The sequence below is a fragment of the Thunnus albacares genome, chromosome 21, assembly GCF_914725855.1.
Source record: "Thunnus albacares chromosome 21, fThuAlb1.1, whole genome shotgun sequence".
Classification (NCBI taxonomy): domain Eukaryota; kingdom Metazoa; phylum Chordata; class Actinopteri; order Scombriformes; family Scombridae; genus Thunnus; species Thunnus albacares.
This window is the reverse complement of record NC_058126.1, coordinates 4,940,274-4,955,388: the sequence shown is the minus strand read 5'-3', so window position 1 is coordinate 4,955,388 and position 15,115 is coordinate 4,940,274. Positions and strand designations below refer to the sequence as shown.

Sequence of the window (15,115 nt, the reverse complement as noted above, 5' to 3'; positions counted from 1 at the left end):
ACTAAACGGTTGCACAAAGTTGTGAAATATACGTTATATACAGCGTAGATGTGACAAACCTTCCTGATAGTTGTGCGCCCCGTCAGGAAGAGCCAGGAAAGGGAGGTACTTCCATTCTTCTGGCAGCAGGTTACTGTCATGACCCTCGTCTGGCATCAGCGGCGGGTAGGAGAACTCCACCTGTGGGGAAAAGCGGTCAGCTGATTCACCATTATCACAATTTCCTCTTCCACTCCATTTATATGTTAGAGGCTTTCAAATTAATTTGTCTGTGAGTTCATGAGTGTTTCCTTCACGTGCTCCGGTTTCCTCCTGCAGGGTTAGATGTAATCTGCCCCGAGGTCTGAATATGAATGTGTCTGTATGTGTGTGAGCCGCCTCTGTATCATGTGACATGTCAATCACCTGGATGAACACAGGGAATTTGCCTTTTACCCAAATTTTGTAGAAGTGCATATTGAAATGAAGTTTAGTTGGAATCGTTTCAACGTATCCAGCTCGGTTTTATGAATCCGCTTCATAAAACGGACAAAGACGAGAGGAAGACTGGAGTGAAACAAGAGAAAGAACTGGTGTTTCTGGTGACTTCTGAGCATGGATGTACAGTATAATGAGAGCTGGATTTGGCGGCACTGCTCACTCTCGCTGCCAATGTTTGACCACTTGTGGTATTGCAGCAAAAAAAAAATCCCCTGAAAAGCATAAAGCGCCATTATAAGAGACACTCTGAACTTCAAATAAGGTATTATTTAGGGCTGCAAGTAATGATTATTTTCATTATCCATTAACATGCCGTCTTGTCTTGGTGAATCAATTGTTTTGTCTATAAAATGTTAAAAATTTCCAGAGTTGAAGGTCAAAAACCTGCAACTTTCTCATCAGAGAATGGAGATATAAACCCTGTTTTGCATGATTATGTAGCCTAATGTGCTATCTTACATCTTTAATTGACCTCATTATGTTTCCACTGAGCTGAAGAAAAGGGCAAACGTTCAGATTTCTGTCGTCGTCATTGTCGTCCTCCCACAAAGCCCGGCCTCCTGCCAGCGGTGACAGTTACAAGATTAACCTGAAACCTGTTGATCCTGAACGCCTCACATAAACACACACAAAACCACAACAACAATGACGTCGATGATTCACTCTTTCTGGATAAACGAGGAGTACGAGGGGCGAGACGCCACTCCTGACTCCGGAGAGAAGAGAGAAGTTCATAACGACACGTCGGACGTCTGTTCAATAAGCTTCCAGCCGGAGAGACAGATGGGCAGCAGGTGAAAGAAAAGGGAGACGAACAGATTAAAAGGAGTCAGGAACCCAATCTACTGATACCCAGCAGGAGATCACTGACCCCTATCAGATAACCTCTAACACCAGACGCAGCAGGACCCATTACCTGAGACCAAGAATGTGCACCGTCTGCTCCGCTGCGTTGTTTTGTCACATTTTTTACATCGAAAACCACCTTTTTTTTTTTTTTTATCTCTCCGCTCAACCAGCAGCTGCTTTCAAGGCCGCTGAGCCACAGAACAACAAGTCCTTCATGTTTTTTTAGCAGCAGAGACAAACGGAGAGCAGTACAGTGTTTGTTCAGTCAATAATTAGAAGATGCATTAGAGACACTTAGGCTGAACTCCGCCTGTAAACTTTTACTAATTAGCGGGTGTTAAACGCTTCTTTTGTCACGCAAAAAGACCATAATGTCACAGTCAGTGAGTTAAAGGTTAATCTCGTCAAAACAGGTTTAGAGAGACAATAAAGACAAAACCAACATGTGAGATTTGTCTGTCAGTGTGTTTCTGTTCAATGTAAGTTAAAGAAACAAACTAGAGCTGTAACGATTAGTTGATGGACAGAAAATTAATCCCAACTATTTTGATAATCAAATAATCGTTTTAGTTTTTTTTTAAGCAAAAATACAAATTATTTGCTCTCAAACGTGAGAGTTTGATGCTTTGCTTTGTCATGCATGATAGTAAACTGAATATATTTGGATTTTGGGCAAAACTGACAAAACGATGAATCAATTAGTTTGCAGTTACAAGTGGGAGAGATTTTTTATATCTTAAATGTGAGATATCAACATATTGTCTCAGATTAGTTATAGAATCTTTTTTAGCGCTGAGAAAAATGTATCATTAACACCAACTCGAGTACTGTAAACTGTCAATAAATCAGTTATCATTTAATCTGATTATCCCCCCCTGAAAATCCAAACACACAGCCCTAGTTCAGATTAAATACTGTATGCAAAAACACCACACTGTTGATATCAGGGTGCATTATAAGTATCTTGTAGTGGTGGAAAGTAGTACTAAAGTACTGCTCTTCAGTACAATTTTGAGGTACTTGTACTAGCTCCACCTCCAGCAGCTACAACAGTAACATGCTGCTCTAACACTGATGCTTCACTATTAATAATCTAATGATGTCATATATAATAATATATCAGTCAGAGGGACCAAACCACTACTTTTACTGCAATACTTTAACTACATCAAGCTCATAATACTTATGTACTTTAGCAGGACTTTTACATGTAATGGAGTATTTTTACATTGCTGTATTGGTACTTTTTCTTCAGTAAAGGATCTGAATACTTCTTCCACCAGTAGTATTATGATGTGTGTTGGTTTTTTTGCAGTATTTTCATGATAAAGGAGTGCAGCAGAAAGTGTTCTGGTTCTGAGGAGCAAGCTGCAGCCTGTAATGAAGACACACAGTGCTGCTGTTGAATACACTGAACTGGAAAGATGTCCAAGTTGGCAGCAGAGCACATGTTACATAAGCCTGTGAGCCCAGAGCAAACAGCTGATGTTAACTATACACTCTTCAATGCATGTCAGACAGGGAACTGTTATTATCATCAGCTGCAGGGAAACGCACAGTCATTGCTCTCTAGTTAAAGTAAAGTAAAGATGCAGTCAGTAGCAGCTGTCATGCATTAATATAGTGCTAATGTGTCTTTTATTATCAGCTCGTTAGCAGTTAGCTTGTGTTAGCGTGGAGCAGAGGGTTCACCTACCTGACAGCCCTTTTTGTGGTGAAAACCGACCACCACGATATGCAGCACCGGTCCCTTCGCTTCGTCCCTACCCTGTGACTCCATGCCCGCCCGGTGTTTTGGCAGTGCTGAGGTTGTTTTTTTAAGTCGGGGAATCGGATGTAAACACAAGCAAACAGAGCCGATTTCGACCCCCCCTTGAATCGATACCGTCCGCAGCAGACAGGAGCACAACCAAACACAACAGCATACAGACCGATTTTCTCTTCCGCTTCGTCCTAACGCGCCAGCGAACAGACGAAGCGAGAGAGTTCGCTGCGGCGCACTTCCGTTTTCACTTAGGTAAACGTTTACAACAACCGAAAGTATTCAGATCCTTTACTTAGGTAAAAGTACCAATACAGCAATATAAAAATACTCCATTACAAGTAAAAGTCCTGCATGAAAAATCCTAGTAAAAAAATCCAGTAAAAGTACATAAGTATTATGAGCTTGATGTAGTTAAAGTATTGCAGTAAAAGTACATAAGTATTATGAGCTTGATGTAGTTAAAGTATTGCAGTAAAAGTAGTGGTTTGGTCCCTCTGACTGATATATTATTATATATGACATCATTAGATTATTAATAGTGAAGCATCAGTGTTAGAGCAGCACGTTACTGTTGTAGCTGTTGGAGGTGGAGCTAGTTTACACTACTTTATATACAGTTAGCTAGTTTAGTCCAGTGGTTCCCAACCTAGGGGTCGGGGCCCCTCCAAAGGGTCAGCAGATAAATCTGAGGGGTTGTGAGATGATTAATGGGAGAGGAAAGAAGAAAAAACAAAGTTCTGATACACAAATCTGTTTTTAGTTTTTGGACTTTTTCTCTAATCTTTGATTTTTGCTGAAATATTGGATCATTTGAACATTTATTGAAATGAAAGCATGTGAGAAGTTTAGAGGGAAAAATCACTATTTGGTGGAGCTGTTAACAACTCATAGACATGTGAAATGTGACCCCGACTACACACTGCTTTTTGTAAGACGTCAAAAGACAAAAAGGTTGGAAACCACTGGTTTCATCTTTAACAATGTGTTGTATTTTAAAAGCTTGTTATATTATCCATTGTGTCAAATCTTCATCTGAAAAGTAACTAAAGCTGTCAAATAAATGTAGTGGAGTAGAAAGTACAATATTTCCCTCTGAAATGTAGTGGAGTGGAAGTATAAAGTAGCATCAAATGAACATATTTAAGTAAAGTACAAGTACCTCGAAACTGTACTTAAGTGCAGTACTTGAGTAAATGTACTTAGTTACTTTCCACCAGTGAATAGAATTATAAAGTAGCATGAAATATAAATATTCAAGTGAAGTATGACCTTTGACCTCTGCACCTGGTAGAGAACAGATATCATGGTGGGAACTATCTTGACTGTGACTCTATATATGCTCTTTGTTCCACTCAAAGAATTACGTCATTAACCAGAGCAACCCGCGCCATCACGTGGATCTAGACTGAATAAGTAGTAAACTAGCAATAATCTGTGTTACATGTATTAAATTAGAAAACACGCTTGTGGTCAATTAAATAAAATAATTGACCACAAGCAAACAACAAACCGGTCGATACTGCGGCAGATAGTTGTTCGATGATTGATTCGGGTTTGATTGCTTTTGTCTGATTACTGTCGTTCTTCTTTCGATTGGTTCTGACTGCACGTTGAGTCTATTGGTTGAACATGGCGGCTACTCCAACGACAAATCCATCACAGTTGCTCCCACTTGGTTTGTAAAATCTAAATAACTTTGTGTTTATGTTTTCAGAAGTTAAAGATGAATCAGTTTTAACAGCTAGGACGTGCTGGCGGGACGTTTTTTGACGGAAGTTTAAATATTAGTAATATTTCGTTAGTTAGTGTTAGCAGGTAGCCGATGTATGCTAACAGTGCTTTTATGATTAACGTTATATAGATTAATAACACTGTTATTTTGTCGTTTACGTGCCACACATTTTAATTTAAATAAAATAATATTTTCTGCGCACCGACAGGTCAAAGTAGGAGGTAAATTTAAGTATTTAACATATTAGTATTTTTAATAAAATGGGGATGCAAGTAGTACTGAAACAATTAGTGGATTAAACGTTTGACAGAAAATTAAAGGATAGGTTCACAATTTTTAAAATTGATTTTAAAACAACAGTCAGGTGTCCATATAAACAGTGAAAGAGATTTTCCTCGCTGACTTGGAAAAATTTTGAACCCGTCCTGTAATCACCAGCAGTTTGATAATCGTTAAAGTCAGACAAAACAAGACAGAACCATAAAACAACCATAAAAGTGATGAGTATATAATGAAAATAATATTTATTTGCAGCCCTAACAACAATACAGCACTCAAATAACATGCAAAGAAAATATACAATGTAAGAATTGTTATTGTGTTGTACAAGACACCACAAGTTCATACAAGTCAACTTTGATACTGTTAATACTACATAGTGTCAACTTTTCTACAGCACCTTTCAACCAGGTGTCTCAAACACAATATAATATTTCAACATAGAGAAATAGAGAGTATGCAGAAATAAAACTTAGAAAATACAATAAAAACAGGGATTTCAAACCATACAGAGATAAAACAAAATTAAAAAAAGTACAATATAAGACCATTTGAGTAGACGTTATAAAAAGGTTACATGAACGTCAGACTGAACAGGTGGTTTTTAAATCTTTAAAATGAGAAATCAGAATAAACACTAATTAAATAATCTTTTACAGGCTTTTAAGACAAACAGCCGTTCCAGTGTTTGATCACCTGTAAACCAGAATATTTCAAGGGGTTTTTTTTGAGTCGTTTCATGGAAAAATTAACCATAATTTGCTTTCTACTTTACTCAAATCTTCCAGCTCACACAGTCTGTTTTCCTCCTGAATATTTCTGATACAACCAACCTCAGTGACCAGAGGAAGAATAGCAGCTCTTAACTGAGCAACTTAAGATCTCTGGCTTGTAGATATAACACATGATTACCAGAAAAACAAATGACCATTATGAAAAGTGTGTAAATGTTTATTAAAAGAAAACTTCGAGGTGTTGCCTTCACAAGTGTGCAAAGTATGAAACTATAGAAAAAACTACAGTATCTCTAATTTCTTTTTCTTTTTCACCTTTCAGAGCTGGTGGACAAATGTATCGGCTCTCGAATTCACATCGTCATGAAAACCGATAAAGAAATCGTCGGTACCCTGCTGGGGTTCGATGACTTTGTCAGTATCCTTTAAATCAAAATAAAAATGTGTTTGATTTTACAGTTTGCTTAATATATTGTCCCAGATCTCTTCCTTAACTAGATGTTTCAGACATGGTTCTAGAGGATGTGACAGAATTGTAAGTAAACGTCTTTTCACGTTAAGTTTCTGAAGCAAACGACTGACTTCTCTGTTGAATAATTGATCTTTTACATGTTTGTGTTTCAGTGAAATCACACCAGAGGGAAGGAGGATAACCAAACTGGATCAGATTCTGCTCAATGGCAATAACATCACCATGGTGTGTAAATAACCTTCATATTCAATAACAGCTGATTCATTTTATAAGCTCTGTGTTGCATCATAGACGTCAACATGACCTGTTAGTGTCCTTTAAAGCACGTAGTCGCTGATTTTCTGTATTATTTTTCTTATTGTCAACAACTCTCATGTTTGGATCCAAACCAACAATGAAGTGAGATGAGTGGGTTAGTGAGGTATGTCGAGCCTACAGCCGGGGTTTTCAATGTGATGAAGGTTAGATCACCATGGTAACTGATGCTGCAAACTTGACCTGGTACGGAGCAGGTTGTGATCTGAGTTTCGAGTGAAATCGGCAATAAAAAGCTTCGTCCTTTCATTAACTACCTGATCTGCTGCCAAGTCTGTTTAACACTGCTGCTACTGCAACTATTAGAATATTGATTAGTCTTTTATCAGACTTGTCATTGATTTGATGTCATAATGTAAATTTGTAATGGTGCAAGAGGTTTGGGTTACATGTGGGATGAGATTCTGTTACTGTATTTCACATTTTTTTAAATAATAAAAATAACTAAAAACTAATGAAAAAATACTTTGAACAAAACAAATAAAATAAAATTGATTAGTCTATTGGTATCTATCACAGATAATATTCAATCTATAATATTAATTTCACTTTGATTCATTCATTCTAGGACAGAGTCTTCAGTATAATGTTTAAATCTGCTGCATCGAGTTTAAAGTTTAAGAGCTGCTGTGGATGTTGGAGGCACTGATTAGTAAAATAAGTATATTAACTAATTACAAATTAGTTTTTCAATTAACAAATTTACACGATCAGCAGTTTTGTGCCAGCGTTCCTCTCTCGTCTTATTTGCAGCTGTGATAATGTATTTATATTCATCATATCTCTCCGTTATAATGATCTGCTCCTCCTGACAGAAGCAGGCGGCACACGATTGGTCCATTTTGTGCGGGGGAAAAAAAGTCAAATGACGCCAAACGCCTCCTTTTATGGGCGCGTGCACAGAGCCTGAAGCAGAAAGCTGTGACACCACTTATCTCTGATCACTAGTTTAGAGTTTGTCGATCTACTAACTAGTATTGTGTGTGTATCTAAAGCCTGATGTATCTTATTCCTCTGTTATTGTCCAAAAACTATTAAAAACACATCAGTGAGTCACTCAGCTGCACTGAGTGACATGATCCTTCATCATGAAGAGTTTGGTCACGTTAGCTTGTTTAGAAACGGCTCCAAAGACTAAACAGAGATCAGGTTTTCAGTCTCCAGAGAGCAGTTGTAGCTCTGCACATGAGATCTGTAGTCAATAAGAAGAACATAAGACCTCCACACTATAAATAATGTCTGTTTATTTTCTTTTATTTCCGTCCTGATGTGCAGCTGATACCTGGTGGAGAAGGCCCTGAAGTATGAGATGAGGATCATCACTGCCTTTCCTACGTTGTCTACCTTTGTTTATTGTGTTGTTATTGTTCCTCCCTGTTGATCGTTCAGGGCGGAAAGTATTTTTGTTATAAGATTCTTAATTGATTATTTGTTTTACTAAAAGAAAAAGTGTATCATGAATCACACATGACAAAAAAAAGCAGTTTTGTTACAAATAAATGAGAATCTCACACAATTTTCTTTATTTGTCTTTTATCTATTTATGAAAACAAAGTCAAACAATGAAGCACACTCAGATATATTTAGTGCAAATAGTGGTACAAAGTCAAAAAAGTGTCATCATACAACAGCAGTAAGAAAACTTTGACCCAGTTTTTTTTGTTTTTGTCCCTGTTGGAGCTGAAGAAGCAAAAAATCGAGAGATGAAACTGATTGGTAGGAAAATGCGGAATTACTACACAGCGAGTCGGTTTGTGCTGAATACACCATGTGAACAACAGCAGTGAGGCAGAGGATGGAAGAATCTGACCCTGTGGTACCTCCAGATCATCACCTGGAATCAGACAAACACATACGACACTGAGAGACCTTCACATGTACTTTCTACTCCACTACATTTATTTGACAGCTTTAGTTATTTTTCAGATGAATATTTGACACAATGGATAATATAACAAGCTTTTAAAATACAACACATTGTTAAAGATGAAACCAGTGGTTTCCAACCTTTTTGGCTTTTGACGTCTTACAAAAAGCAGTGTGTAGTCGGGGTCACATTTCACATGTCTATGAGTTGTTAACAGCTCCACCAAATAGTGATTTTTCCCTCTAAACTTCCAAAAAGTCCAAAAACTGAAAACAGATTTGTGTATCAGAACTTTGTTTTTTCTTCTTTCCTCTCCCATTAATCATCTCACGACCCCTCAGATTTATCTGCTGACCCTTGGGAGGGGCCCGACCCCTAGGTTGGGAACCACTGGACTAAACTAGCTAACTGTATATAAAGTAGTGTAAACTAGCTCCACCTCCAGCAGCTACAACAGTAACATGCTGCTCTAACACTGATGCTTCACTATTAATAATCTAATGATGTCATATATAATAATATATCAGTCAGAGGGGCCAAACCTTTTAACCTTTTTATTGTTTTAATTCTTTTAAATATGCTCTTTTACTCTATATATCAGGGGTACAATAGTTTATTTTGTATGTGTTTGTATATATGGTGATTATGTACATACAGTATATTGTGTGTACTTTGTATTTTTTCTATATGCAGCTGTGTTCAACACTTGAGCCAAAGACAAATTACAATACCTCACCTCCGCTTCCCTCCAGCTTCAATACATGGACGGCTTCTCTTCTCCTTTCGGATTGGTCACCTTTTCAAGATTCTTGCTGATGATGTCATAAAGTTCAGCCTGAAGCCAACAGGTAGAAAAGTTGATTAAAACATAGTACGACGGCACGGTGGCAGATATATCTGAGGGCTGATAAGAGTCTGACTTACGTAGAAGCCGCGGACGTCGAGGACGATCACTCTGATCTCAGAGTAGATGGCTTCGTCCTTGTCATGGACGAGCGAGCGGTAGTCCATCTGGAGGTGAAGAGAGCTGAGTTAAACGTGTCTGTAAGGATGATTTGTGAAAGCTTGAAGACGGAACAGGATGAACACTCACCACATGAGTTTCTTTGGAAGCTTTGCCGACAGCGTCTCCTCTCTCTGAGAAGTACCTGTTTCAACGGAGACGGTTTTATACTGAGTGTCACAGCGAAGGAAAAGCAGGAAAGGTAGCAATATTCATCATTATGTGACCTAAAGTATGTGGACACTGAGATATTGTACTCATATGTGAATGTCAGTGGTACTCATGTACAATTTTGAGGTTCCTCTAGGACATATTGTACTTTATATTCCACTATATTTATTTTATTTATAGATACCAGCTATTTATCAATATTATATATGTGTGTCGTTATAGATTATCTAACAGTACAAGTTGTAAAAATTTGTTCTTCCTTGACAACATTAACATGCTGCTTACATGTACATATCAACAAATAAGTAGTAATATACCAATAATACATTATAAATACTCTCTAAATTCACTTTTTGATACTTAAAGTATATTTTGCTGCCAATACTAATATTTTTACATGAATGCAGGACTTTTACTCATAACTGAGTTTTTTTTTACTTAGTATTGCATATTTTACTTATGTGTCAATACTTCTTCCACCACTTTTGATTGTTGAACATCTCAGAAACAATCTCCTGCTAATTTTATCCGAATCAGTAATAATGTCAGCCGGATGGTGAGTGTCCACATATTTTTGGCCATATAGTGTGTATATACACATATTTACAGAGAGAGAGAGAGAGAGAGTTTGTATGCGGTCCTACTTGTTGATGTTGGTCTGAAAACCGTCAACTTTTGTCTTGACTGCAGTGATTCTCTCCAAGATTTTCTCCTGCGTTTAAAGTAAAGTAATTAGTCTCCAATAAAGTAAAGCTGCAACGATTAGTCGATTAATCAATGAGTCAACTGATAGAAAATTAATCGCCAACTATTTTGATTAATCGTTTTGAGTCATTTTTTAAAGACAAAAATGCTGAAATTCTCTTGTTCCAGCTTCTTAAATGTGAATATTTTCTGGTTTCTTCTATGATAATAAACTGAATATCTTTGGGTTGTGGACTGTTGATCAGGCCAATAGAAGACATTATGTTGCATCTTGAGCTTTGGGAAACTGCAACAACATTTTTCCTCATTTCCTGACATTTTATAGACCAAACAACTAATCAATTAATCAAGAAAATAATCAACAGATTAATCGATAATGAAAATAATTGTTAGTTGCAGCCCTTCAATAAATAACAAGAGAGTTTGACTGAAATGTGTCACTATGCATGCCGCAGCGTGTGTCTTTTGAATGGAAATGTACCTGAATGGCAACTCCGAAGTCGTTCCCATCTTCTATTTTTGGGATGAGGTGCTGGATCCAGCAGGACACCTACAGAAACAGAGCACAAGTGAGTTAAACTGGTTAAAAATGGCGTCTTGATTCAGTGTTTTTAGCAGAACCTGAGTCATCTTTACGTCTTTACAGCTTCACTTACAATGATAATGGTCTCTCTAAGAGCAACGATCTCTGGTTTCACTCGATCCAGAAGCATCATGATCTTCTCGTTCCCCTTGATGAAGCCGCATTTTGGCGCTGAGGGAAGAAGAACTGAAGCTTTTACTTCCATCATATTAATGTATTCAGACACCACACGCTAACTGTCTGTCTACCCCTGAGAGTGACCACAAAGAAACACTTTACCTTTCTTCTTTTTCTTCTCCTCGTCTTCATTCTTGTCAGTCTCCATTTCCTGAAAGATCAATATTGCACAGTCAACACAAGATGATCACAGTTGCAGTCGGGTCTTCAATAGGTCAGTTAGCAGAGCGAGATACAACACGCTAAAGACACCTCTAGTGTGAGCAATGGACTAGAAATTTATGATTACTTTGTGTTATTCAGTGGTGATTTTCTTTGTCTTTAACAACGATAAGAAGCCAAACATCTTCTCAGCAGCTACAGTGGAGTTAAAAGCTATTTTGTGCCGACGTTTAACAATCGTATAAGGAAAAAATCTATTGCAGCAGAGGTGAAGACACCAACAGGAGCAGGAAATATAGCAGCTAAAAGACAGGTTGTGCTCTTTCAGATAAACTCTCACTTTCACATAAACTAGGCCTGCAACTAACTATTTTAATTATCGATAAATCTGCTGATTATTTATGAATAAAAAATGGTGAAAATTTGTAAGAGCCCACAATCTTAAGGTATTAAATTTTCTATTGTATATGACAAAGACAAACAGCAGATCGTCACATTTGTGAAGCTGAAACAAAGAATATTTTGCATTTTTTTCTTGGAAAATGATTGAAACAATTAATCAGTTTATCAAAATAGTTGCCAATTAATTTTCTTTGATTAAAATATCTATAAACTGGTAGGTGATTGATTTTTTTCCTTTACTGTAACATGCTCTGGATATAAATCATTGTTCAGAGGACGTGAAACAGACGGATGGAGCTGGTCTCACCTCGTCCTCTGGGGACGGAGGGTCGGGGATGGGGATGTCCAGCGGAGCCTGAAGCGAAGACATGTCTGTGATACTGAGGGCGTCATCCTGATGGAGAGAAAAAAAACCACACAGACAAGATGAGATGATAAACAGCGGTGGAAAAAGTACTAACAGCCTTTACTTAAAGGTGCTATATGTAAGACTTGTGAAGCAATTTACATGTATTAATCTCTTTGTATTGCCAATAAGTGAACGGATTGTAATGTAACTTCAAAAATGAGACAGTTGCCTATAACAGCCTGTGGACTGACTTCTATGTGAAGGACTGTGGCCGGTTTTTCTGCAAAAAATGTATGTGCGTTCCCGAGTGGCTCGCCTCTCTCCAGCGCCAACAGGGTGCAACACTAGCTAATGTTAGCTTAGAAACAGAGTCTGTTAACGTCAACAAACGACCAGCACCCACCACAACACACAGTCAGGTAAGCTAACGTTACTGCAAAGCATGTGAATTATATTGTGGTTTTAGCTAGCTATGAGAAGGAATTTCTGATTCTTACATATCGCACCTTTAAGTAAAAAAAGATCTAAATAAGTAATAAATAAAAATACTTCATTACATGTAAAAATCCTACTTAACTAAATGTACACGAGTATTGTCGGCTAAATTTACTTAAAGCATTAAAAGCACTTGTTCTGCAGAAAATCAGGCTGTGACTGATATGATAATTACATTTAATAAACTACATTATTGATACTGATGAATCAATGTATAGGCAGCATTATATTGTATTATACTTTGTAAAGGTCATAAGATAAATCTGAGGCGTCCTGAGTCGACAGACTGAGAAGGAAAGAAGAAAAAACAAAGTTTTGCTACTTTTCTAAAACTTTGTGAAATATTAGTTTTACATCTTCGGGTCTTGAACAGTTTATTTATTTGAAACCATGTAAGAAGTTTAGAGGTGAAATGTCTCTAACAATGTAACAACCACTGGTTTAATCTTTAAAAATAATCAGTGTAATTTATGAGCTTATGTTATTATTATATACTATGTTATATAAGCACGTTATTGAATGTAAAATTTTAATCTGAGAAGTAAATAAAAGCTGTCAAATAGACTAAAATTACAATATTTCCTTCTGAAATGTAGTGGAAGTATAAGTGAGTATAGCATCAAATGCAAATACTCAAGTAATGTTCTGTACTTAGTTACATTAAACCACTGTTGATAACATGTAATACATGTAATGTCAGATATTGTTTTGCTCATATAAATAATATTACACTGGTAAAAGTTTGAGAACAAGACTAATTGAAGTGGACATTTCATGGATTTTGGACATAAAATTTAAGATTCAAAGTGCATTGGTGTTAGAAAAAAATTGAGATGAGTAACAGAGGTGATGACGTTGAAAAATCTATAATTTTTTTACCTCATCTGATATCCACAGTGTATATTTAGATGTTAAAACTCTTTCACAAGGCTGTAGATATTGTCCAAGTCCTTCCCTTCGTTATATTCTAATAAGATACCGATCTAACTTTAACTATAGTGTCTATGAACAGATTAAAATTTGATATGTGTTATGGGTTAGTAAGTCTAGAAGTTTCAAACTTGTATCTGATTGCCTTGCTAGGTCCAATACCAATTACCTTAAAGTGGATCACCTGTGTGTTTGCTATTTAAGAGGCATCTTTACTGCATGTTTATGACACTGATGAAGGCTGGAAACACTTTGTTTTTTTTGCTCTCTGTAAATAAAGTGACTCTTCATCGTTAAGTGCCACTATTAAGGGATTGCAGATGAAAATGAGCTATAAGCTAACTCTGGTACAGTGCATCGATTATGTTTAACACTGTACATGGTCCCAATAAATACATACATTAACTGTTGCAGCTCTAAAATGTATTTAATGTACATATAAGGTAGAGTTTCCACCTCATTAAGAAAAACTGGTGCATTGTCCTTATATTATTGACTAATATTTGTCGATAAATTGATTAGTTGCTTCTCAAATGTGAATATTTCCTGGTTTCTTTTGTCTTCTATGACAGTAAACTGAATATCTTTAGATTGTGGACAAAATAAGACATTTGAAGAGGTCATCTTTGGCTCATTTTTCACCATCTTTTGACATTTTATGGACCAAACAACTGATCAATTAATCGAAAAAGTACAACAGATGAGTCGATAATGAAACAGCCCTAATATATCTTTTGTGTGTTGAAATATTGCATTTGCTGACCCTGAGTAGAGCATCCAGCTGCACAATCTTCAAGGGGATGTAACTGGAGAACAACTTCTCTGCCTAAAAACAACAACAACAACAAAAAGTCAGTGTTGCAGCTGCTTATTTTGAATAAATGTGACATTTAACATACAAAATGACAACTTAATACGTGTGTTGCTCCACAAACCTCATGATAAAGGGACTTGCGGAAGTTTTCCACCTGTAGGAAACAAGAGAAACAGGACAAAGTGAAGCAAATCATGTTTTTTAACTGCTGACTCATGTTAGATTGAACCTTTTGGGGTTTACTTTCGTTTTCCTCCCAGAAGGGGGCTTTCCGCAGCAATTCAAGTAACAACTAGTTATGCATTTAAACTCGTTTGTGCTTAACATTTAAGAAACTACCTGCTTTTCGTGAGAATTCAGTGTAACGTAAAGTATCTCAAGTATTTATGTGTAGGTGTGTTTACGGCCTACATGCACAAAGCGTGTTTAAAAGCCTAATTAACTTACCTGAAGCGCGCTCCCGCTGCTTATTTTCAGTGTCGATGCTCTGGACATGATCGAGCGAACTTTTTTCCAGTTAAATACAAATAAATACGTCGGAATCAGACGTGTACAGGTGCAGAGGAGAACCTGTAGGACGAGGACGTCTCGCAAGTGTGCTTTTTTTTATTTCCTCATTCGGTTTACTTTCGATTTTATATGGGATGATGCAGTTTGCGCCTCCCACTGTCTCCATTTACAACATCAAAACTCTCCAGAAGACAGCAGCGTAGATTTTATAGCTTCATCAGTAAAAACAGGATCTATATCTAAATATCTTATGTGAAAGACGTCTTGTTGTTGATCTGGTCACATGACGTGGTTGAAATATTGGTTTTAATAAACCTCGTG

At 37.0% G+C, this 15,115-nt stretch overlaps 3 protein-coding genes across 5 annotated transcripts in view; 1 reads left to right on the top strand and 2 right to left on the bottom strand.

Moving 5' to 3' along the window:
- Window positions 1-3,338, bottom strand: part of avl9 (AVL9 homolog (S. cerevisiase)) — a 35,602-nt gene extending 32,264 nt beyond the window's left edge. The window contains exons 1-2 of the mRNA XM_044339363.1: window positions 3,026-3,338; window positions 60-180 (exon numbers count right to left, since the gene is read on the bottom strand). Of these exons, the coding sequence (XP_044195298.1) occupies window positions 60-180; window positions 3,026-3,109 (205 nt within the window). The 5' untranslated portion in view covers window positions 3,110-3,338. The remainder of the gene's footprint in view (window positions 1-59; window positions 181-3,025) is intronic.
- A 1,141-nt stretch (window positions 3,339-4,479) lies between these two features.
- On the top strand, window positions 4,480-8,142 carry lsm5 (LSM5 homolog, U6 small nuclear RNA and mRNA degradation associated). The gene is made up of 5 exons (XM_044339368.1): window positions 4,480-4,769; window positions 6,162-6,257; window positions 6,347-6,374; window positions 6,464-6,536; window positions 7,902-8,142. Exons 1-5 carry the CDS (start codon window positions 4,724-4,726, stop codon window positions 7,932-7,934), a joined length of 276 nt encoding a protein of 91 aa, XP_044195303.1. The 5' UTR covers window positions 4,480-4,723; the 3' UTR covers window positions 7,935-8,142.
- Window positions 8,127-15,028, bottom strand: psme2 (proteasome activator subunit 2). Of its 3 annotated transcripts, none has more exons than XM_044339367.1 (12): window positions 14,732-15,028; window positions 14,406-14,438; window positions 14,234-14,296; window positions 12,004-12,090; window positions 11,235-11,283; window positions 11,029-11,126; window positions 10,854-10,922; window positions 10,312-10,379; window positions 9,587-9,641; window positions 9,418-9,504; window positions 9,230-9,328; window positions 8,127-8,460 (listed from the first exon to the last, which is right to left on the bottom strand). In XM_044339367.1, exons 1-11 carry the CDS (start codon window positions 14,777-14,779, stop codon window positions 9,248-9,250), a joined length of 738 nt encoding a protein of 245 aa, XP_044195302.1. In that variant the 5' UTR covers window positions 14,780-15,028; the 3' UTR covers window positions 8,127-8,460; window positions 9,230-9,247. The 3 variants fall into 3 exon arrangements, with proteins under 3 accessions (XP_044195302.1, XP_044195300.1, XP_044195299.1); XM_044339365.1 differs by lacking the exon at window positions 14,732-15,028 and adding an exon at window positions 14,528-14,626 and having other exon boundaries at window positions 9,225-9,328; XM_044339364.1 differs by lacking the exon at window positions 14,732-15,028 and adding an exon at window positions 14,528-14,626.
- Window positions 15,029-15,115: the final 87 nt, after the last annotated feature.